The sequence below is a fragment of the Rhinatrema bivittatum genome, chromosome 1, assembly GCF_901001135.1.
Source record: "Rhinatrema bivittatum chromosome 1, aRhiBiv1.1, whole genome shotgun sequence".
Classification (NCBI taxonomy): domain Eukaryota; kingdom Metazoa; phylum Chordata; class Amphibia; order Gymnophiona; family Rhinatrematidae; genus Rhinatrema; species Rhinatrema bivittatum.
Window position 1 is genome coordinate 281,443,442 of NC_042615.1, and position 24,703 is coordinate 281,468,144.

At 47.1% G+C, this 24,703-nt stretch overlaps 1 protein-coding gene across 1 annotated transcript in view; it reads left to right on the plus strand.

Annotated features, from left to right (window-relative positions):
- Positions 1–24,703, plus strand: part of LOC115094627 (kazal-type serine protease inhibitor domain-containing protein 1-like) — a 59,220-nt gene that overhangs the window by 13,268 nt on the left and 21,249 nt on the right. Inside the window, exons 3-4 of the mRNA XM_029607881.1 lie at positions 10,099–10,518; positions 16,682–16,842. Of these exons, the coding sequence (XP_029463741.1) occupies positions 10,099–10,518; positions 16,682–16,842 (581 nt within the window). The remainder of the gene's footprint in view (positions 1–10,098; positions 10,519–16,681; positions 16,843–24,703) is intronic.

A 24,703-nucleotide genomic window follows, 5' to 3' on the forward strand; every position in this document is an offset into this window, starting at 1 on the left:
CTCAAGACTGTTATACTAAATCAAACACCAGCTACAGCTAATTGATTGATTTAAATATAATTTTTCTGCTCTAGAAAAGCAAATGAATGAATAAAGAGCTATTATTTCATCTCCAATCCCACAAAACAAAGCAGAACACAAGCAGAGAGAATCCCTTATTATATATTATCTAGTTATTGAGTAAAAGTAGGAGGGGGAATAAACATATAGGGGCAGATTTTAAAAGGGTTACGCGTGTAATCGCGAGTACCCGCTCCTGCGCGCGCCGAGCCTATTTTGCATAGGCCCAGCGATGAGTGGAAGCCCCGGGACGTGCGTATGTCCCGGGGCTTGAAAAAAGGGGTGGTGAGGGGGTGGGGCGGGGGCGGGACCGAGGCCCCCAGCACAGCAGCCGTGACGGGGGATCGCGCTCCGGCACTTGGCCGGCGCGCACAATCTATGCCTGCCCAGAGGCAGGTGCAACTTTAAAAACAAAGGTCAGGGGGGGTTTAGGTAGGGCTGGGGGGTGGGTTAGGTAAGGGAAGGTGGGGGGGAGGGCGGAAGGTTCAGAGCGGCCTCGGAGGGAAACGGGAAAGCCATCGGGGATCCCCTAGGGCTGGGCGCACGCCGAACCCGGATTTTATAACATGCGCGCGGCTGCGTGTGCATGTTATAAAATCGGGCATAGATTTGTGCGTGCCGGGTTGCGGACACAAATCTACACCCGTGCATACCTCTTAAAATCCGGCCCATAACTGGCCAATTCAAAAATACACTTAACCAATGAGTGCACTACAGAGACCATCTCTAATGCTCAAGTTGGCTGTACACACACACAGAGTTAGTGAAAGTGGTCAGATGGCACTCACTGTGACCACCAGTGAGTCACTGAATGATCACTACCTTACCGTCCGTCTGCCTGCTTTGCTAGCCTGCCAGCCAGACACAGTCAAAGGCACAAGTGCAACACTAATCGTCAAAAAGAGACAATTTTATTGTTGGATTCAATTTAATTAAAAACAAATGCACATCTCTAGTAAAGAACTGTTTCACTGTGGGAATGGCTATGAAATTTACGCCATTTTATTATTATTTTGGCAATACATACTGTACACAAATTGCCGGGCCAATATAATTTCCTGAATCTAAGGCAGGGAAGGAAGAAAGGTATTAATGAAGTCAGGGAGTGAGAGAAGAAAGAGAGAAGGAAAGGCAAGGGAACAGGGTGGGAGAGAGAAAATGAAAGTGAGGACGGCAACCGAAACACTCTGTGAGAGAAACGACAGGGGAAAAAGGGATAGAGAGAAAGCTTGAAGAGGAGAAGAGATTAGTAGGAGCTTTTGTTCTCTCGTTTTTGTTTTGTTGGTTGAGAGTTTTCATTTTGTTTTTATTATTTGCTTTCCTTTTTCCATTTTAGTGCATGTTAAATTGTTTTAACACGTAGTTTAGTGCATGTTAAAATCATTTAGCACATGCTAAAAACATTTAGGGGAAAAATTTTAAACTGTTTCTTGTGCTGAAAGGCCCATATACGTGAGAACATGGGCCGCACATGAGCAACGCGTATTTTGAAAGCTGGTAATTGCGCGCATATATGCGCATGTTTGAGCAAAAAAAGGGGGTGTGGCATGAGGATTCTGGGGCGGGGTTAACAGTTATGCACGTAAGTGCATGTTTTAAATCTGGCAGCCACAGTGTGTGGCGGGTTGCTAACAGCATATTTTTACCGCTGCTCCTGATGAGGTATAGGTCTGCGGAAATCACTTTTTAGGATGAAATGACTGGGTGAGGGGTGTGGATCAACGAGGGGGGGGGGGGGAGGGAGGAGTGCAGGCTGGAGAATCAGAGGGGACTGGAATGGATGACCTCAAGACAGACTGGACAAACTGCTGGAGTCATTGGTAAAACTGGGATTGCCCTTCACTCGAGCCTGTTTTAAAATGCAGTTACCTGCGTCCTTTAAAGCCAAAAAAGTCCTAAGGAAGATACATGAAATACATTTGCTCAAATAACCGCTTAAAGTTAGGAGCATACATATGCGCGGTAGACATATTTTAAATCAACCATGCATAAATGCATGGATGATTTAAAATTCCAGCGTAATGTAATGTACGCTCGCGCGCCTATACACACGGGTATGGGCACCCACACGCTTGTTTTAAAGTTACCGACACTAAATGGTTTTAAAGTGTACTAAAATAGAAAAATAAAATGAAAAAAAGTGAAATTTTGGTGGTTGTTTTTTCATTTTGTTTTGAAATTGACCCAAAATAAAACAAGACATTTCATTTGTTTTCTGTGTCACTTTGAGAAAAAAAACACTTCCCTAGACATTAGGAGACAGAGGACAGAAATGGGAATGGAAGAATAAGGGGAGGGGGGGGGTGAGATGGAGAAGTGAGAAGGGGGAGAGGGAGAGGGAAGAACCATGAAATGGGGAATGAGATAAAGAAGAGGCAGGCTGAGGAAGCGGAAGCGAGACAGAGACAGAGCGAAAGACTGGGAGTGAGAGAAAAGAAAAGGCGGAAGCCGGCTTGAAAGTTTTCCAATGGAAACTGAATTAGTGCTGAGGTTTTATGGAGCCAGAATAATGGCCTTCTATTTGATAACGTCATTGAAAGGGGAAGGAATGTTCGGAGATAATTCAAAGCAGAAGCTGTTAAAAGCTATAAAGTCTTGTTATTGTTGTTATTAGTGCTTCAGTACTTAGTAAAATACATCAAGCGCTGCCTAGGGAGGGAAAGAGCGGCTGGTGGAGGGAGAGAAGGCAAGTGTCATGAACTGGAGGGGCTTTCTGATGGGAAACACAGGCAGTCTCTAGCTCACCCTCTGGCTGGTACTCTCTTTCTCTTTGTCTCTGTTTATGTCCTTCTGCCTGCTGCACCTCAACCATCACCTGTATATCTGTCATCTGTACAGATCTATTGTAATCTTATCTGTCATCTCTTTGCTTATCTATGTACATCTCCATGTTCTGTACACTTCCCATAACCTAGAAGGGTTGTGTCAGCATGCTGGGGATGCTATGATAACTCCTGATTAGTACTATCCATGTCAATGGATTTTATTCAATAATGATTTCTTTCCATAGATACTGAATTTTGGGTGGGGTGGGAGAGTTCTTTTTAAATAAGGGCCAGTGCTGTTGATGCCATGCCACCAAAAACCTCCAGCATTTTTGCAGACCTGCACTGTCAAAAATTCTCTTTCTAAACAAGTGCTTCTATGTATCTCTCCATCTCTCCATCCATCAACCATATAGCTGTTTATCCACCTGGTTATACATCTCTCCATATAGCCACCTATTTATTCATCTACGTATCTTGCAGCGTCACAAAGGGGTCGATGCAATATCTTGCATCGACCTCAGGCTAGCTCACAGCTTAACCATCGATTGGATATGCGTTTTGGAAGTGCTTGGCTAACACCCAATGCAATAAGGGGATTAGCGTGTCCAAAGCACGCTTCCAAACTCATACGTAGCTAATAGCGCTCATCACATGTAAATGTCAAGTAGAAGAGGCTATTAGCTCTTACCCCTGATGCAAAACAATTGCCATGCACCCGATGCACACTTTCTAACATGGCAAATTTAATGCCAGCCCCAGAGCTGGCATTAAGTCTTGCTGCACGTCAAGGGCTCACTAAAAACCAAACAAAATCCTGCTTTCTGTGGTTCCTTCTACTTTTAGCATCATTGCAATACTAAGTAGGAGGAACCACAGAAAGCTGCAACATGAAAAATAAAAGTCTTGATGGTGGACGCTCAATTTACCAGCGTCTGTTTCCCTAACCCATGGCTGTGCATATAGCCACGTTTCCTGGGTACCCGATGCCAAGGACGAGCTAGGGACGCACAATTGATCCCAGTGCATCCTTTTTAGCGCAGCACCTCATCACCATACTGCATCGGGCGCCCAGGAGACATGGCTGTGGGAGTGTTAGAAAAACGGGCGTGTCTTATCGCATCAGCCCCATAGCTTTTCAGGAGGCTCGCTCTGGCTCCTTAAAGCCCCACAGAATGTTTAAACCAGTAGAGGTTACAATGGGACTGTGGTTCAAATCATAAGGGCATAAAAAATATGATTTAAATGAAGGGCACTCTTTAAGACTGGAGAATTTGTTTTGGTTTGCTGTAGTAGTAACAACTGAAGACTTGAGACGGCGATGAATTCTGACTTCCTCTGGTCTCCACTGTCCCTCTGCCTTCTGGATCTGGCTCTATCTGCAGTGCTGTATTTATTGGCATTAAGCAGCACTGATCCTTCCTTCTTTCTGTCAGATGGTATCTAACATTCTAGTCCCTCCCATCCTGCGGAGAAATACTGCCTCACGCAGGCTGCTCCACAGTGAATACCCTTATCATGTGACAGGGCAAAGGTAGCGCCGGCGCCATTTTGGTTCCTGGCTCCCGACGTCACGTGTGCAGGAGATCGCTCCCGGACCCCCGCTGGACCCCCAGGGACTTTTGGCCAGCTTGGGGGGGCCTCCTGACCCCCACAAGACTTGCCAAAAGTCCAGCGGGGGTCCGGGAGCGTTTGTATTGTATCGTGCACTCTAACGATTTTCGACGATTTTAAAATTATCTGACGATAATTTTAATCGTTCAAAAACGATTCACATCCCTAGTTCCTATGGAGCCCCTCAGTGAGAAAGGGCTCTAAGAATACCAGGACCCCTCAGCTTGGAATCCTACTCCTGCTCACTCTCAGTAATCCACCCACAATGACTCTCTCGCTCGCACGAGGGAGCAGAGGTTTTTGTAATACTACGTTTTCCCTCCTATTGGAGAATGGTGCTCCTTCTTACCACTCCTACCATTCTTCTAACTTCACCAATAGCCATGGTCTGGTGAGACCTCTGTCACACTAAGGGCATTCAGACCAGCTGAAGCCAAATACTGCATGCTTGTAAAGGGTAGGGATGCTTTCCTAAGGTTAAAAGGGGCACCCTCTTTACATGACCAAAAGAAGACCATGTCAGACAAATAGACATTCAAATACCTCAACAGGATAAGTGCATGAGAAGCAAATCTTTTTTAAAGGCAAGAATGCTCTGGAATACAATGTCACAGCATGAGGCTCCAAGGGGGGGATAGACTCAGGAAGAATGGCAGAAATATTTCTGCACAGAAAGGGTGGTGGATACATGGAAAGGCCCTCCCAGGAGAGGTAATAGAGTCAAAAATAGTAACAGAATTGTAAAAAGTATGGGATAAACAGCAATGACCCTCAGTTGTGAGGAAGTGGCGGGAAAGCCAAAGATCAACTGCTGTCTATGACATGAACTAAAAATGAAATTGGCAGAATAGATGGGCCTAATGGTTCCCATCTGTTATCACATCCTCTGCCTCTCTTTTCCCCCACTATGGGGCTAATGCAAAAAGGCGCGTTCAGTTGAATGAGCTTTTCTGCATGCACTTTAATGCATATTTTTTGCAAGCAAAATTTACTGCCGATGCAGCAAGAAATTTTGCATGCAGAAAATGTACATTGCAAAATATAAGTACTGCTTAGCACCCAGGGCTAGCGTGTCCCATTAGGCAAACTATGCAGTTGCCTAAGGCACCAGCCATTAGGGGGCTGCAAAAAGCAGCCATATGGGGTCGCAAGTGGAGTTCATCCCACTCACGGCAGTGAGGAGTAGAGACTCGGTGGGCCGCAGGTGGAGCCCATCTTGCTTGTGGCCGAGAGAAGCAGACACTCAGCGAGCCAGGAGCAGTGCCCATCCTTCTCCCGGCTGAGAGATGCAGAGTCTCGGAGGGCCACGAGCGGTGCCTTTGCTTGTGTGTGCATGTGTGTGTGTGTGTGTGTGTGTGTGTGTGTGTGAGTGAGAGGAATTGTGAGTGTACAAGAGAGAAATGGAGTTAATGAGAGAGAGGGAAGGAGCCTGTGTAAGGGTGTGTATGTGAATGAAACAAGGAACCTAAGTGTGTGTGTAAAAGAGGGAGCCTGTCTGAGTGAATGAGGTCAGGGCTGGAGCCAGGGCCTGGACCAGGGGGGACGGGGGGGGGGGGCAGGTGAAAGGCAGAAAGTTTGCCTAGGGCTCCTAATGCCCTTGCAGCGGCCCTGTTAGTACCCTCACATGGAATTCCCATAAAAATGAGGACATTAACCAGTACTCCCCGAAGCAGAGAGGTGAACTGGCCAAACTCACAGGCCGATACAGTACAGTGCGCTCCGGCGGAGCGCACTGTTATCCCACATTTGGACGCGCGTTTTCGACGCACTAGCTTTACCCCTTATTCAGTAAGGGGTAATAGCGCGTCGAAAACGCACGTCCAACCCCCCCGAAACTAATAGCACCCGCAACATGCAAATGCATGTTCATGGCCCTATTAGTCATTCCCACGCGATTCAGTAAGTAAAATGTGCAGCCAAGCCGCACATTTTACTTTCAGAAATTAGCGCATTAATTTCTGCTGGCACCATTAAGTTGGATATTAAGTCGGAGGTCCCAAAAGTAAAAAATAATAAAAAAAAAAAATTTTAAATCAGCCCGTGGCTCGCGGGTTGAAAACCAGACGCTCAATTTTGCCGGCGTCCGGTTTCCGAACCTGTGGCTGTCAGCGGGCTCGAGAACCAACGCCGGCAAAATTGAGCGTTGGCTGTCAAACCCGCTGACAGCCGCCGCTCCTTTTACCGCGGGCCCTAATTAGCATACTTTTATTTACTGGATCGCGCGCCCAGGTCACTGGCCTGTGCGTGCGCCGGGAGAGCGGGCGAGCGCCCGCTCTCCCCGTTTCTTTCTGCATTGGCCTGATAGTCTTTCCTAGAGCTGGTCAAGATGGAATTAAGTTTCCAGCATTATCGCACTAGCACTTAAAACACTTCAAAAAGCAATGCATTTGCATAGCATTGGCTTACTGCATCGGGAGTTAAAAAAAATTAATCTGGGCATTAAAAATGTGTGTTGAAATCCAGTGCACAGTTCCTTAACACCCAGATTACTGCAGCGGCGCCTGTAGCTGTATAATTGAATAACCATAATAATTGGAACTGACTGGTGCAGCAGTCACATCTACTAGGAAGATCGCCCATCACTGCAACTGTGTGCAATATCAGAAGTGCTGTCTCTATCCAACCCTAAGGTGATTGCATGCGTAGGCTGTAGTATTAAATTATAAAGAACGTTTTTGTCTTGGAGCATTTTAACAATTACTGGCTCAAGTTGTTCCTCAGCTGAAATAATGCTTTTACTCAGCCATTTTGGTAAGGTTACTAATTATAAGTCATTAATTACTATCCAGCACAGCTTGCTTATTTCATTTCCAGCTGTTAACTTCTGTTTGCTAACATAAGCAAGACTTAAGATCTAGATCAGTGAGTACATATTTACCTGTGGAATATCATGCTTTGGGATTACAGCACAGTGGCAGGGAGGGGGAGGGTCTATGCGCTGAACTTCCAGCTGAAGACACCTGGATTGTTAAATGTAATGCATCCTAATTAGTATCACTAATGAGGGAGATTTACCAAAAGATAAGAAGGGTAAAAGAACAAAGATAAGAAAGAAGGGTACAGGAACAAGAAGCAATCAGCATACTGAAGAGGTTGAAAGACAGTAAAGCATATTACTATTAAAAGCACAGCAAGTCCCTAAAAAATGCATAAACAGAAAAGCAGGCAACAGGCCAAATGGGATTTATAGGAGGTAACACTCCCTGTTTGCTCACTTTGTTCCATTCTTTCAGGGCCATTTGCAGTCTCAGCAGGACAAGGACAGGTCTCAAGAGCCATAATTACAAGCATTGTGACTCTCTGCAGGAGGCGGCAATTTATTACAGGCCCGATCCTGGAGGGGGAATGCATGAAGAGGGAAGGAAGCATGCTGACATGAGAAATCCTGCAACACAGGTACAGATCCCCGCTGCTGCTACCATGTGGGACCCTGAGTAATATGTGTAATTGGGTAATATTAATATTGTTTCTACCTTCTGCCTTGCCCAATTTTCTTGTCATACGGACACAAGAAATACTCTACCATGTCAATCCACCATAGAGGTAGCTGATGCATTAAACAGTAAAGTTCACTGGGACCTATTTGGATAAAAGGTGGAATGTAAATCTGAACTATTGCCATATTAATATCACTATGATATTAAGTCAGAGGGCGTACAGAAAAGCAGTTTTTTCTGCTTTTCTGTACACTTTCCCGGTGCTGGCTGAAATTAACGCCTGCCAAAGGCAGGCGTTAATTTCTGAAAGTAAAATGTGAGGCTTCGCTGCACATTTTATTTTCTGTATCGTGTGGGAATGACTAATAGGCCCATCAACATGCATTTGCATGTTGTGGGCACTATTAGTTTCAGGGGGGTTGGCCACGCATTTTCCACATTCTATTACCCCTTACTGTATAAGGGGTAAAAATAGCGCAGCCAAATGGGAGCTAATCGGCCCATTAGTTGGGTGGCAAGAGACTGATGAGCATTAACTGGGAGAGAGACCTCCTTGGGGTGCTAGTATCTGATGATCTGAAGGAGTCGAAGCAATGTGACAAAGCTGTGGTGAAGGTCAGAGGTATGCTGGGCTGCATAGAGAGAGGCATAACAAGCAGGAAAAAGGAAGTGATAATATCCCTGGACAGGTCCCTGGTGAAGTCTCACCTGGAATACTGTGTTCAGTTCTGGAAACTTCATCTCAAAAAAGATAAGCACAGAATGAAAGCGGTCCAGACAAAAGCAACCAAAATGGTGCAGGGTCTGTACAGAAAGCCATATGAGATGAGACCGAAGGACCTTAATATGTATACCTGGAAAAGAGAAGAGACAGGGGAGATATGATACAGACCTTCAGATATCTGAAAAGAATTAACGATGCACAAAAATAAAATCTTTTATGATGGAAAGGAAGCTGCAAAAGTAGGAGTCAGAATATGAAACTCCAAGGAGGAAGATTGAGGAACAATGTCAGGAAATATTTCTTCACGGAAAGGATGTTGGATGCATGGAAGGCACTCCCGGAAGAGGTGAAGACAAGAATGGTAATGGAATTCCAAAAGGCGTGGGGCAAACACAGAGGATCTCTGCCGGCTAGAGAATGGAAATAAACAAACTGGGTAACTTTACTATTACTCCAATAGTTTACTTTTAACAGAACGCTTGGGGGTAGGTAGCCTGCATAGTGCAGCAGTTGCTACTACCCTTACAAATTAAAATAGAATTAAAAATTAAATTAAAAAGAAAAACATGCTGGGCAGAGGGACTATTTTGGTCTCTATCTGCCGTCATTCACATGTAAGTACAAGAAAGCACAGGGAGGAACAGAGAGGTACAGGTACAACTGGCATGGATAAGCAGAAGTATTTGGGACAGGTATTGGCTTACACTTCAAGTGATCTAAAGTACATCGCTGATAGGCACACTTTGGTGGTGGGGGAGGGTGAGAGAGAGAGAGAGAGAGAAGGAAGGCCGGGCACCTATTAAAAGCTGGTTCCTATGAGGGCAAAGGGAGTGCGCCAAGGGGGAAAGGGCTGGGAAGGTGGGACAAGAAAAGAAAGACAGGGAGGTGGAATAGAAGGATGAAGAAAGAGGGAGGTGGTAATTTCAGCCCCAGGAACTCCTCCTCCTACTGTAGTGTTTGTTCTGTATAAACCTCCCCAGGTAGCAAACCGTTCTCAGTCCCTGACCCTTTCTTAAAAAGGAGAGAGGCATAAGGGCTTCTTTCATGATTCCCAGGAACATTTTTTTTTATTATTATTTCTGGGGACCTCTACAAGGAATCCTGAATTCTATGCACTTTGATTTTTCTCTCTTATGTTACTAGTGGGTTTTTGTCATACTAAGGTGACATTTGACTGGACTTTATGAAGGTTTTTGCTGTTTTATTATTTATATGCATTTCTGGACGGCATTTGAAAAGCTTTCTCGTCATTCATTCCTGACCCTACACACGGGTTATTGCTTTCACAAAAGGATCCAAGCAATTGATTCTCAGGAGTATAGAGAGCACAGATATACTCCAGGTCCGCGCAACTCACAAATATATTTTTGCAACTGGAAAAACAAAAAATATACAATCGGGAGAATGTTTCTCTCCAGAGAGAAGGGAAATAGTTCCAGCAGTGCTATGGAATCTCTTTGGCTGTTCTTTCTGGTGCTGCTTCTTCCTCTTTTCGCAGTCTCTTTCCCCAGGAAGCTGCACCTCCAGGAATGGCAAAACCAGTTGCCGGGTACTGAGAAGTGCCCCCTGTGCCAGGAGGAGCTGTGCCCCCCCTTGCCCCCTTCCTGCCTGGCTGGCAGAGTTCGGGGGCGCTGCGGCTGCTGCTGGGCATGTGCTGCCGGGGAGGGTCAGCCCTGCGACCTGCCCCAGGGGAGGCACGTGTACGGGCGGTGTGGAGATGGGATGGAATGCCTGGCGCCTGAGGGGGAGCTCGCAGGCTCTGCCAGGCTCCCAGCGCCCTCCTGCGTCTGCAGCAGCCGTCAGCCGCTCTGCGGCACAGACCGGAACACCTACAGGAACAGCTGCCACTTCCGAGAGGCTGCCGGCAGTGGGAGGAAGCAGAACCTTGCCGTTGCCCACATGGGCCCCTGCAATAAAGGTAAAGTGTTGCATTCGTAAAGAGTTGGTTATGTTGAAAAGGGGACCAGAGGCACGCCGAGTCCCAAGTTCCAGCTAATTCTGTGCTCCTGGGGAGAGGCAGGGGATGCTGCAGAAGTAGTGTTCACAGCCCCTGGCATAGGTGGTGGTGGTGGGCGAGGCGAGTGTTATAGTAAATAGGGCATCGCCAACCATTGCAGAACAGCAGCACCTACAGGTGGGATTCAGGCTGCACATGTGCTGAATTCTGAAGGGAGCTGTGGTCTGTTGCTGTGCTGAGCAGCTTATTGAAGCAGGAGATCGTGGCTTAATTGGGGAATAACCCATGATGGCCATGAAAGAGGCCACATGACACCTCAGCTTCTGATACTCCCTGCTTGTCATAAATGGCATTAAGTGGGGTTGGAGGCAGGTTCTGATTGGATTGAAGGAAGGTGAGTCAGACCAAAAAAAACAAAACCCCACCTTAATTTTAAGCGTAAATGTTATCATTTTGTTCACCATAAAAACATTTCAGAAGTGAGAAGAACTAAGACATGTAATTTTGTTTTCTCCCCCTGTATTTCTGAAAAAAAACAAACAAAAACGCTATAGAACCCATATTTTTTAAAATGTTCACATTTCTGCTTCTCTTATTCAAACCTATTTGGGCTGCAAAAACCCAAGAAAAAGGTATAATATTAGAGGTGAAATTCTTCTAAGCACAAAGGAAGAGCAGGAACTATGAGTAATTGTATTTGATGACCTTAAGGTGGCCAAACAGATGGATAAAGCAACAGTAAAAACTTGAAAGATGCTTGGCTGCATAGGGAGAGGAATGGTCAGCAGAAAAGGGAGGTGATATTGCCCCTGTTTCGATCCCTGGGGAGACCTCATTTGGAATACTGTGTACAATTCTGGAGACCGCACCTTCAAAAGGATGTAAGCAGGATGGAGTCGGTCCAGAGGGTGGCTACTAAAATGGTCAGGGGTCTTCTTTCTAAAGCATATGGGGATAGACTTAAAGATCTAAACATGTACACCCTAGAGGAATGGCGAGATATGGGAGATATCTCAAAGGTTTCAGAGGATCTAGAACAAGGGGTCATGAGATGAAGGTGAAAGGGAGCAGACGCAGGAGTAATCTTAGGAAATATTTCTTTACAAAGAGGGTGGTGGACGCATGGAGGTGGTGAAGGCAAAAGCAGTATCTGAATTCAGGAAAGCATGGGATAAATACAGGGGATCCCTGAGGGAGTGATGGAAATTGTAAGGGCTAGATAAATTAGATGGATGGACAAACTAGATGGGCCATATGGTCTTTTTCTGCTGTCATATTTCTGTGTTTCTGTGTCTTGCTGCCACTTATCTTGCACTCTCATTCGTCTATGACCCATGCAGTTATTACCATTCCTTAAATCCATCAAGCTACCTCCTGCTGTCATGCCTTCCAGTATTTTAATTGACAGGCTGAATTAGTCTTGGTTTTATTCAGAGGGTCGATGTGTAAAGAAAAAGTGAGAACACTCTCCATCTTTTCAGACCTCCAATCTCTCGGTTCCCATCCTCCATGCTATTAACCTTACACATATCTTGAGCTGCAGTATCTTTCACTCTTATCTGTCTTTACCCCATCACTTGTTCAATTATTGTCCCCCTCCATCTCCCTCCATTCTCACATTCTCACCTGCCTCTCTTCCCCCAATGTCCCTCCTTTCTTATCACATTTCCACCCCATCGCCTTCCCTTCCTCCACCCCATCACCTTCCCTTCCCTCTCTCCTCACTAACTTACACTTTCCTAACAGGCTCCTCTTTACCCCTTCCCTCAGATTTTTCCCCCTCCTTTTCTCTCCCCCCCCCCCCCCCCCACCACAGATTCCAATCCATTCCCTGGCACCTCACAAGTTCCTTGCTCTGTCAGATTTCTAAGATAATGGCTACCCTGCTGATCACAGGTAAGGGTGATGGACGATTCTTGAGCTCCTAGTTTTACCTAAACAGTTGGTGCAGAATGCAGAAATGTTGCTTTTGAAAAAGATCCTTTGGATGCACAACTATCATCCCGTCCACAAAGCCAGAGTGTAATCAAACCAACAAAGGGAACAAATGCCCCTCCCCCACCTCTTCTACTGCTATTTCCTCCCCTGAACTCCTAGCTCTTTCTGTTTGCTCTGCAACAGTATGGGACTATGTGTGTGTGTGTGTGTGTGTGTTGGGTGGGGGTGGGAGAACGGGGAGCGGGGGAGAGGAAGGAGGGAGAGAAAGAAGGTGGGCAGGGGGAAGGGGACAAGGTGATCAGCTGCTAGATTGCCTGTAACAGGTTTTTGCAGTTCCCATATCCATTTGCAAGGTAGGAATCTCCTTACCAAAGTGATGCCCAGCCTTTCACTCCCCTCCAGGTACAAGCACTCTCAGAGGAATAGTCTTGTGGTTAGGAGTAGTCTCTAGTGGCTAGAAGAGCAGGCAAGTCACTTCACGCTCCATTGCCTCAGGTACAAACTTAGAGGCCGATGCAGTATTATTCGCGGAAAGCAAGCGCTGACTTTTCAGCTCCTGCTTTCTTTACACACGCATGGCACCCGCAAAGGGGGGCGCCATGGAATACGCAAATTAGAGGGTCGGCGTCGGTTTTCATTACTGCAGCCGGCCGGTTATGAAAACCGACGCCGAGCATATCGGCGTCGGTCTTCAATGCAGCTGGCAGAGATTTTGTTTTTCTTTATTTTTTTACTTTTAAAAAAAGTACAGAAAAGCAGTTTTTTCTGTTTTTCTGTGCTTTTTTTCAGTGCGCCCAGCTATTAACGCCTGCTCCAGGCAGGCGTTAATAGCTGAGCGATAAATGTGCGTCTGAGACGCACATTTATTTTTTTTCTTTTGGAGTGAATGAGTAATAGCCTCATTCACATGCATTTGCATGTGATGAACGCTAGGGATGTGCAGAGCAAAATTTTATGTTCATATTTTTTATGTCCGAAAGGGGGTCCCACTTGCGGCCAATATGGACATAAAAAAAATCCAATGAGTTGGGTATATGTACATATGTGCAAAAAAAAAATTAAACCCCCTCACCCTCCTTAATCCCCCCCCCAGACTTACCACAACTCCCTGGTGATCGAGCGAGGAGTGAGGACGTCATTTCTGCAATCCTTGGCGAGAAGCATGTGACGTCGGTGGCACGTCGAGTGACGCGGCGTCACGTGATTCCCGGCTCGTTCGCGCCGGACGGCTCGTTCGGCCCAAAAAGAACTTTTGGCCAGCTTGAGGGGGCCTCCTGACCCCCCCAAGCTGGCCAAAAGTTCTTTTTGGGCCGAACGAGCCGTCCGGCGCGAACGAGCCGGGAATCACGTGGCGCCGCGTCACTCAGACGCGACGTCACGTGATTCCCGGCAAGTTCGCGCCGGACGGCTCGTTCGGCCCAAAAAGAACTTTTGGCCAGCTTGGGGGGGCCTCCTGACCCCCTCAAGCTGGCCAAAAGTTCTTTTTGGGCCGAACGAGCCGTCCGGCGCGAACTTGCCGGGAATCACGTGACGTCGGCGTCACGTGATTCCCGGCTTGTTCGCGCCGAACGAGCCGTCCGGCGCGAACTTGCCGGGAATCACGTGACGTCGCGTCTGAGTGACGCGGCGCCACGTGATTCCCGGCTCGTTCGCGCCGGATGGCTCGTTCGGCCCAAAAAGAACTTTTGGCCAGCTTGGGGGGGTCAGGAGGCCCCCCCAAGCTGGCCAAAAGTTCTTTTTGGGCCGAACGAGCCGTCCGGCGCGAACGAGCCGGGAATCACGTGACGCCGGCGTCACTCGACGTGCCGCCGACGTCACATGCTTCTCGCCAAGGATTGCAGAAATGGCGTCCTCACTCCTCGCTCCATCACCAGGGAGTTGTGGTAAGTCGGGGGGGGGGGATTAAGGAGGGTGAGGGGGTTTATATTTTTATTTTGGCTCAACAATCGCGATTTCCCACATATCGAACATATCTATGTTCGATATGTGGGAAATCCGATCGTTTATGTCGAATCAATTTTTTAAGTAAAAAAAAAATATGAGTTGCGTTTTACTAATGCGGTCAATCCGAATGCACACCCCTAATGAACGCTAACTCATTCACTCTGCGTCGGACGCGCGTTAAATAGGCTCTAATCCCCCCATTGCATTAGGGGGTGGATTAACGCCTATTTAACCTGCGTCCGACAGCGGGTTAAACAGTGCGCTCAGCTGAGCGCACTGTATTGCATCGGCCCCTTAGATTGTGAGCCCTTTGGAAACAGGGAAAATATCTACTGTACTTGGATGTGCCTTGTCTTTAGCAACAGTGAAAAGGTGTGAGCTAAATACACTAAATAAATTTCCAAACTTAGCTTCTGATCCTTGGGCTAGATGGACCTAGGTGTGCTGTGGTAGCAGCATCCACGGTCCCAAGAGAGGGAGGCTGCCTGGCAGTCATGCAACACCAATATATACTTGCCAGAGCAGAGCCACTTTACATGAAAGGGAACCATGGTCTGTGCCTCAGCATACAGCCAAGGACCATCACTGGGACAGCCAGGTTAAGAAGGGAAGGGGATGTAGTAAGGGAAAAATGCCTAGCATCTATTTATTTGCAGATATTTATATTGTATGCTGCTCACCAAATTAATGCTTGCCCAGAGTGGTGTACAAAATTACATGAAAATACTGCAGCTGGTAAAGGAAAGCTCATGGCACCCGAAGTTGGACAGCCCTACATTGAGTAGAAGGTGCCAGGTAATAAAAAGAACAACAGTAATAAGCCCTTCCCTGTCACATGCATCCAAGTTCCCAAACCAGATGTGCCTATGCTACTAAATGAGGAATTCTAATGGTAGATTAGAGTAAGTAGCCTGACTCCTGGTTTAGACGGATAAAACTTGAGTCAAGTGTCTGCAGTATTGCAGCGGGAAAGCAGAATGGACAGAGAAGATGGATGTGAGGGTTTTTATCTGCACTCATTATCTGTACCTTTATGACAGGATTTGTAAAGGATGGTTTTAGAACAACAAAAAGCTAGGGCTGGCCTGGTAGCTCATGCAAACAGACCTGGGCATAATTCCCAGAGCAAGTCTTCCACTCTCCCAGGCTGAAAATGCTGTAGAAGCAATATTCTCAGTGTAACATTTGCCAGTCACGGGGGTCATCCTGCAACTGGTAGCACTCACCGCAGGATGCCGACGGCCTCCGAAGAGGCAGGTATGCCGCCGTGACGCCATCTGCAACATTGCTTCCCTTCAATCTCCCCTCAGCGAAACAAAACGACATTTTTTTGGCTTGCACACTCCTAGCCTCTGAAGGAGTCGTAGGGATTGTAGAGCTGAGCAGTTGATGTGAATGGGCAGACTAGATAGCCTGCATGGTCTTCCTCTGCCATCATGTTTCTGTGTTTTTATGTGCTTATTCCTCCTTCCCTCAGCGTAGAGTCTCCAGATGAGGTTACTTTTGGGTTCTGGTACTGATTTTGGGGTGGAGGAATAGTCTAGTGGTTACTGCAGTGGGCTACTAAATAGCAGGCCGATACAGTACAGTCCAAACTGCAGTGGGCTACTAAATAGGGAAACCAGGATACAAATACCCCTGCTGCTCCTTCAGACCTTGAGCAAGTCACTTCACCCTCCACTGCCTTCGGCACAAAAAAAACTTAGATTATGGGGACAGGAAAATGCCTGTAGCACCTGCACGTAATCTTCTTTGAAAGCATTTAAAAAGAAGAATATAAATCAATCAAGGACATAGCTTTCTCACAATATTCCAGACAAATCAGAAACAGCACAGGAGAGTTATTCTCTCCTCCAGGGCAATAGACCCATCTTCATTATTTTGTTCTTTTGAAAAAAAAAATAGAAAAACACTTGTACCCCTACCAGGTTTTCAAACATAATTTATAGAATTTAAGTTTCGTTAAAACTAAAGAGTAATTTGCTAAAAGTGAATTTCTATATTATTTTGATTGGTTATGTAATGATGTGAATCCTGTGCTCTCGTAGCATGCTGCATTTGTTTTCTCTCACTCTTGAAATGGGGAGGGGTTTCACGCCAGTGAAGTGCTGAGACTGTGCGCACCAGGAGAAAGCGGTGGTGGTGGTGTTGGTGGTGGGGAGCAGGAAGGCGAGGGGTCAGGGAGGTGCACCTCTGCCAGAAGATGCTGGCATCGAGCTCTCTTCTGTTGTGTGTTTCGCAGCTCCTGTCATTGTCTCGCCACCTCAGGATATCGTAACCCTGGAAGGACACGACATCATTTTTGGCTGTGAAGTCTCCTCGTACCCAGTAGCATTCCTGAGATGGAGGAAAGAAGGAGGCAGCGGGTTCTTACCCGGAGATGACTCTCACATTGCCATTCAGGTACAAAAGAATTATCCGGCCCTATCACACTTTGCGTTGCTCCCCCACTACCTCTGTTCGTTGGCCTTTTTTTTTTTCCTCTTCTCTCAGGACACCTGCTCAGGTGATACAAGTCCCCTTGCCTAGAGCAGGTCTCCTCTGAGACTGAGCCTCTGAGCACCACTTTTGTCAGTATAGAGCTGCAGCAGGTATCCTCCCCTCTGGGACCTGAGCTCATCATCTCTGTAGCATAGCTACACTGGCCTGGACACTCACCCATGGATTCCCAGCTGTACCTCTCCACAGCAAGGAATCACATATAACACAGCAAGGAATCTATTAGATAAATGAGGCTTGACTGACGTGCTGCAAATGCGCAGTAGAGAGCAGCTCTACTGCGCATGTGCGGGCGAACACGTCGGTCAGAGCAGGGTGTCAACTCTTTGAAAACATGGCGGCGAGGAGCGGTAGCGGCGGCGGTGAGGAGCAGTAGCGGCGCGCGCGAGGGAGGGACGGACCTTCCCCAGAGATCTTCCATTTGTGCCATCCGAAGGGGTTGTGAATGAGCTGAGAGAGGGGGAGTGACTGAGGGGAAGGAGGGGGGAGTGACTGAGGGGGGAGGGAGGAGGGAGTGACTGAGGGGGGAGGGAGAGAGGAGGGGGGAGGGAGGAGGGAGTGACTGAGGGGGGGAGAGGGGAGGGAGTGACTGAGGGGAGGAGGGGTGACTGAGGGGAGGGGGAGAGGGGAGGGAGTGACTGAGGGGAGGAGGGAGTAACTGAGGGGAGGGGGGAGGAGAGAGGGAGGGAGACTAGAGGGGGGAGGTGGGAGGGAGAATAGAGGGGGAGGGGAGAATGAGGGGGAGGGGGGAGGGAGAAGGAAATGGACCGAAATTTTTTTTTTTAATGTAGCCCATTGTTACTGACTTAACAGCTAGTCACATATAATTAGTTCATTTCCTATTAGGGAAGCAGAGAGTGAAGCACGACACAAGCAGCATGCAGCAGCATGAATCTGCAGTGACAAGCAAGGGATACAGTGGCTGTGACAGTGACTGCAAACAGGCTTTAGAACTATTTGCTTCCAAATCAGTTCCTCAGTAGCACAGCACATATTTTGTCCTCTCTTTATTCTCTTCCTGTCTGCTTCTAGTTCTCCCAACACTATTTCTTGACTATCATCTCTTTCACTTTCGCCTCCCATTTCATTCCCTCTCTGTGGAGAATACCTAATCTGTAATAAGTTTTGCTCTGTGATCAACCAAAGAAGGTCATCCAAGATTGTAAAATGCTTACAGTGTCTCTGAGCCTGCTCCAAGCTCAGGATTCTGTTTTAGCTCCCTAGATCCTCAGATAACTCAAGGCAAACAGCCTATTCCTTCCAGGAATTTATGGCTAGTCAGCTGGCTTGCTGCGTCACATTCCAGCATCCACTGGGTCTGTTTCTTAGGGGATTTGAACATACTACATCCAGCACAAAGGGTCACTGGTGCTTCCGGTGCCTCCTGGCTTGCAGCTCCCATGCAGAACCCTCAGCAGGATGTGTATGTATTTCACATAACACAGGGAGAAAAGACTTGGGCTCGTTCTCACCTTGCATCCCCCTCCCAATAAACACTCAGACACCGCAATGGTGTTAAATAGGCCGCAGTTTATTATTCCCCTCACCCGAGCCTTCATATCATCAAACAGTTAGCAAACGTGTCATCCTATAACTATCCCCCCCTTTTTCCTCCCCCCTTCTCCTCCACCACCTTGATCCTAATGGTGGAGATGACCCACCCCCACTTCTGCTCGCTCCGCCTCTCCCCACGAGAGCAAGCTCCACCTAGAACCGGTACTCCCTGGTTCTCAGGTCTTCCCATGCAGCAGCCCCTCCAGCTACACAGGGTCCTCCTCCTCCACCCCCTCCAACTCCCCCTCCTCCCAATACATCCAACCAGGCTCGGGTGTTCCGCCACAGGACAAGCCCTTTCCGGCTTGTACCCCCCCCAACTGCGGCTCTATTTCCCACTAGCAATTACCTTTTCTAAACCCTCCTGCAGGCTATTGTTAAATAAGTCCATTCCCACCTCCGACAGATGAACCCCGTCCCCGCTAAACAACCCCGGCTCCACTCCCCACGCCCACTGGTGCCGAACCCAGAAACCTCCTTCCCAACCCATCCATTTTCCTAACTGCCTGTTCACCTTCTTCACACCAACTTGCCACAAGGTTTCTGATTTGTTTCTGAGCCGTATAATGATGTCAGACCATCCCACCCATATGCTTGGCCACCTGATCATGATCTGCGCTATGTCCTTCTTCATATTGGTCAACAACCTGTGACAGGGAATCCCCCCCACGTCATTGCCCCCCAAATGAATTAATAATACATTCGGAACTCCCCACATCTCTATTCGTTCTTGCAGGAAAGGCAACAACTCGTCCCATAACATTCCCCTTCGACTAAACCAAGCCAGTTGCCATCCCAGTCTCTCCATTTCCAGGTCTTCACCATATGGGTGCCTCAATGCTCTCCTCTGCGCTCTGTGAATGTAAGAATGGCCCACAATCCAGGCACATCCAGACCCTCTCCGCAACCCAACTAGCTCTGAAATGAGAAAACACATCACATTAAACATCCCCTCCACCCTTCCCAACCTCCTTTAATCTCTTCCGTTCCCCCCCAGTCTTTTTTTTTTTTTTTTATTCTCCATCCCCCGAACGGATGTATCTCTTAAAAACTCTTGACTTCCATCTACCTATCCTCTGAATGCTTCCACCGCCCAACCCCGCTTCCGCTGCCGACGTCGCAGCCCCAATCCTGAAGGAATGCGAATTGAACTGTCTAGCATCCCTACTCTCCAACTCAGCCACCTTCCGCAGCACCGCCGAAAACTGATACTTCATTAACGCCGACCCATCCTCATGAACTAAAAACGCACTGAAAACTTGTGGCTGCACCCTCATATAGGCCTGAGCCACCCTGACTGGACACACCCACGAGCATTCTGCCGGTAACAACGTGATGGTAAATCCATGTCCACTCTGATCCGTCTTTGACCGGATCAGAAACAGCTGTACCGCATTATCGCCTATCCTCACGCAGTTCCATAGCAGACCTCTACCATCTTCGCTATTCCTGGACGCCACCACCAACTCGCTCACTCTCATCGCCCCGAAAAACGCCCATGAAAAGGCTAGTTGAAACAACAACACCTCAAATGCTGACCAACAAACCTTTCCCAGCATAGCTGCCCACCTCACGAGATCTCTGTACCGTATGGGCAACCTACTATCCCTGGACAAACCATGAGATTTTTAAATCCTACTGGTCTGAATGCCCTAGACTTAACAAGCTAATTTTATATTCTGCTAAAAAGTTAGCCGGATAAGTAAGGGTTGAGGCAGGGCCATTTATCTGTCAAAATTAACAGGATAAAAAAACAATTTTCAGCAGTATCCAGCTAATGCAGCTAGATAATTTTAGGACTGTCAGACAGCAGTCCTAAAGTTAGCCAGATAAACTTATCTGGCTAACTTTGTCATCCATACATGTAAGGGTAAATTAAACAGGTATTATCTCATTACATAGATAATATCAAAAACATACCCGTATTATATCTTCAAAATTTATTTATGACAGAAATTAAAAACATTAATATTGTTTAACATACATTACACCATATTATATATCTCAACCATTCATCCTCCACATTCATACCAACAATGTTAATACATATAACAACAAATATTGTACATCAATTAAAATACAAAAAATTCTTTGTTATATTTATCAATATTGCACTTGAATTACCAACTATATAATTAAAGAGATCACTTTATATGTTACTCTTTGTTCCTGACTATTTGTTAATTATTGCTAAAACTTTCCCTTATATTCATTCCAAAAGCTCCCCAATACAAAGTTTTATTAATTTAAAAAACCCTCCTATAATTTATTTTATACTCCCGATGTTGTTGATTCAACGTACTCTTGTACTCCTTCCTATACTCCCGACAAGAAGCTCTTGTTTCACCCAAAGGTTTCGTCAGGGGTTCAAAACATTTGTATTATCCTTTCTTCTCACATATATAGGGAATCTCCAACTTCACTTATCAACAAATACACCAATCTTCACCACCTATTCTCTTAAAGCCATAAATTTAGCAACTTATTTCATTCTAGGTTCACCAACCCTATTCTTCACCAGCTTCATGTAGTTCTCCGGTTGTCACAAAGGTTCACCAACCCTTTTTACAGAACATTGCTCTCTTGTAAACATTTGATGACCCTCGGAGTGAGGAAACTCACCCAAAGATGAGACTTGTGCAATGTTCTCTCAACCTAGCTTGATGTTACCCAGGTAGAGAGTCCATCAAGCTAGGTTGAGAGAACATTGCACAAATCTCATCTTTGGGTGAGTTTCTTCACTCTGAAGGTCATCAAATCTTCACAAGAGAGCACTGTTCTGTTTGTACATCTCACATTGAATGTCAAAGTGGCCCCTAACCCCTACACTAATACCTAAACCTCACCTTGAGGTACTAGGTGGGCCTCCCACAGAGATATAAATACTTATCTAGAGTGGTGACATTATGTTGGTTCTCTCTCTCTCTTTTGTAAACATGGTCATACTGTTGCGGTCCCGGTTGCTAGACTCGCAACTGGGTCCTTACCTTCCTCTCTCGCGCGAGGGAGACTGTTTTAAAGATTCAACTGCAGGAAGTTCCGGCCCACCTCCTTGATGATGTCAGATGCCGGCAAGGTATTTAAGCCTGGCGTCTGGCTAAGGAGGTTGCCTAGCAATGAGGTTCTCTCCTTGGAGGCACCAGTTACTGTGTTTCTGATCTAGTCCTGCTGTGTTTCTGATCCTGATGTGTTCCTGATCCTGGTCCTGCTGTGTTCCTGATCCTGCTCATCTTCCGGATTCTTCTCGGTTTGTCTCCTTGGTTCCTGATCCCGGTTCACCTCTGATACTCTGTGTCTGTCACCTGTCTCAACTTCTGCTCCGCCCTCGCTTTGGTCTCACTGCTGCCGCCTAAGTCCCAGCGGTCCGAATCCTCAAGGGCTCCTCCTGGGGAGATCTCAGATCTCCAGGGTGAAGATTCCATCTTCTCTTCAGGATTCGCTACTGCCTTCTAAGTCCCAGCGGTCCGGGTCCTTACTGGCTCCTCCCGGGGGGATCTCGTATCTCCAGGGTGAAGATTGTGTTCCTGCATTCATCTTAGTACCACCTCCCGGCCTGGCCCATCTCCATGGAACTCTCTCTTCCAACCATCTTCCTCCACCAGATCGACCCAAGGGTCCACTGTCCAGTCCGCAACAGTTTGCAACAGTTTCCTAGGTCATGGACCCGGCGGATATCTCTCGTCTGCAAGCCATTCCGGGAATGGTCCAATGCTTGCATCAGCAGCAACATTGTTTCGACGTTCTGGCTGCCACCGTTGAGAGGCTGGCGAATCGCCTGGATACCTCTCCGCTAGAGCCACCACCATTACTGCCTCCGGCTCCTACTGTGAACATTACTGCTCCCACTCAATTGCCCGCGCCCTCACGGCAGGCAGGAGAGGCCAAAGGCTGCCAGGGATCTTTGAACCAGTGCTACATCAGGTTCTCTCTACTCCCTGGTCAGTTCCCCTCGGACTCTGTGAAAATAGCCTATATCTTATCACTTTTGGAAGGGAAGGCATTAAGCTGGGCATCACCAATGTGGGAGCGCCAGGATCCCTTAAGTAATCTGCAGCAGTTCGTCCTTAATTTCAAGCAAGCATTTGATGACCCCGCACGCTTGCCCACTTCTACATCAGAATTATTACAGCTGAGACAGGGAGCTCGCTCCCTGTCAGACTATGCAATTGAATTTCGCACCCTCGCTGTGGAGGTAGGGTGGCGTGAAGACAGTCTCCGGGGAGTTTTTCTGGAGGGTCTGTCACCGCGCATTAAGGACGAGTTGGCGGCTAGGGACATTCCGGATGACCTCAATGGAGTAATTGACCTTGCTGGCCGGATCGACCGTCGAATTCAGCAAAGATTAAGGGAGGGACGTTTGCCACGTCGATCCATATCCTTGGCACCTGTCTTCACTAGATCCTTGACAACCTCGTCAAGTCCTGGGGCGACACACTCTGACTCTTCTACAGAGGAACTTATGCTGTTGGGTTGCACGCCTTTAACTGTGGAGGAAAGGCGAAGGCGTCGGGCCTTGGGCCTATGTTTATACTGTGGCAGCAAGGGTCACTTCCTAGCCCAATGCAAATAGCGTCCAGGAAACACCAAGGCCTAGGCAAAACTGAGGAGCTACTTCTAAGCTGTGCTAATGCTGCTCCTCAATGTACTGTACCAGTGTCACTAGAATATCCTGGAGGGTCTTTCAACAAACTCGCCTTTATTGACTCCGGAGCAGGTGGGAATTTTATTCTTTCCGATTTGGTACAGCAACTTCAATTATTTACTCGTCCTTGGACTCCTCCTCTTAGGATTACGTCTATCCAAGGGACAGTGTTGCCTGGTAGTATTTCTAACTCCACGGCTCCGCTTAATCTCCGGACCGGAGTGCTAATTTCTGAGGAAATTTCCTTTTTGATCCTGGAGAAAGCGGTTCACCCGGTAGTATTGGGATTACCAAGGCTACAATGCCATTCGCCCATGATCCATTGGGACTCGTTAGAAATCGTCCGTTGGAGTCCCTTTTGTTTTGAACACTGTCTCCAGGTTCCGGGTCCACCGTCTGTGTCCTTGTTGACTACTTCCGTATTGCCACCTGCATCTTACTCTGAATTTGCAGAAGTCTTCTTCAAGAAGAAAGCGGATATTTTGCCTCAGCGCCGCCCCTTTGATTGCACAATAGACCTTTTACCGGGAACCATTCCACCGCGTGGGAGGGTATACCCTCTATCCTTGCCAGAGACACGCGCTATGTCTGAGTACATCTCTGAGAATCTCGCTAAAGGTTTTATCAGACCTCTCGATCTCCAGCTGGTGGGAAAGAAAGATGGCTCGCTCAGACCTTGCATTGATTACAGGGGTCTTAATGCCATAACCAAGCGAGATCGGTACCCGCTGCCATTAATCCCAGAACTTCTGGACAGATTGCAAGGGGCCAAGGTTTTTACCAAACTTGATCTACGAGGGGCCTACAACCTAGTTCGAATCCTCCCCAGGGACGAATGGAAGACTGCCTTCAACATGAGAGATGGGCATTACGAATATTTAGTGATGCCCTTTGGCCTATGTAACGCTCCGGCAGTCTTCCAAAACCTCATGAATGAGGTGTTGCGTGAAATGCTACACTCCTATGTAATAGTATATCTTGATGATGTTTTGATTTATTCACCAGATCTGAAGTCCCATCGTCAACACGTTAAACAAGTACTGCAAGTTCTCAAAGACAATCAATTGTATGCGAAACTAGAAAAGTGTATGTTTGAATGTGAGTCACTCTCCTTCCTGGGATATATCGTTTTATCTACCGAGTTCCACATGGACCCGGAGAAGGTGTCCGCTATAAAGGACTGGCCTCGCCCTAGGGGGTGAAGGCGTTACAACATTTTCTTGGATTTGCAAACTTCTACAGACAGTTTATTCCTAATTATTCCCTCAGAGTCGCACCTCTTACTGCGCTAACCAAAAAGGGGGCAGATGCTAAAGTTTGGCCCAAAGCAGCCTGTCAAGCTTTTGAGGATCTGAAACAAGCATTCTTGTTGGACACTTTTTTATATCATTCAGATCTGCATCGTCCTTTCGTTGTAGAAGTGGATGCCTCCAGCATTGCAGAAGGGGCAATCTTAAGTCAACATTCTTGCTCAGGTAAACTACTTCCATGTTCTTACTTTTCCAAAAAGTTTTCAGCAGCCGAGTGTAACTACAGTATAGGAGACAAGGAACTCCTAGCAATCAAGTT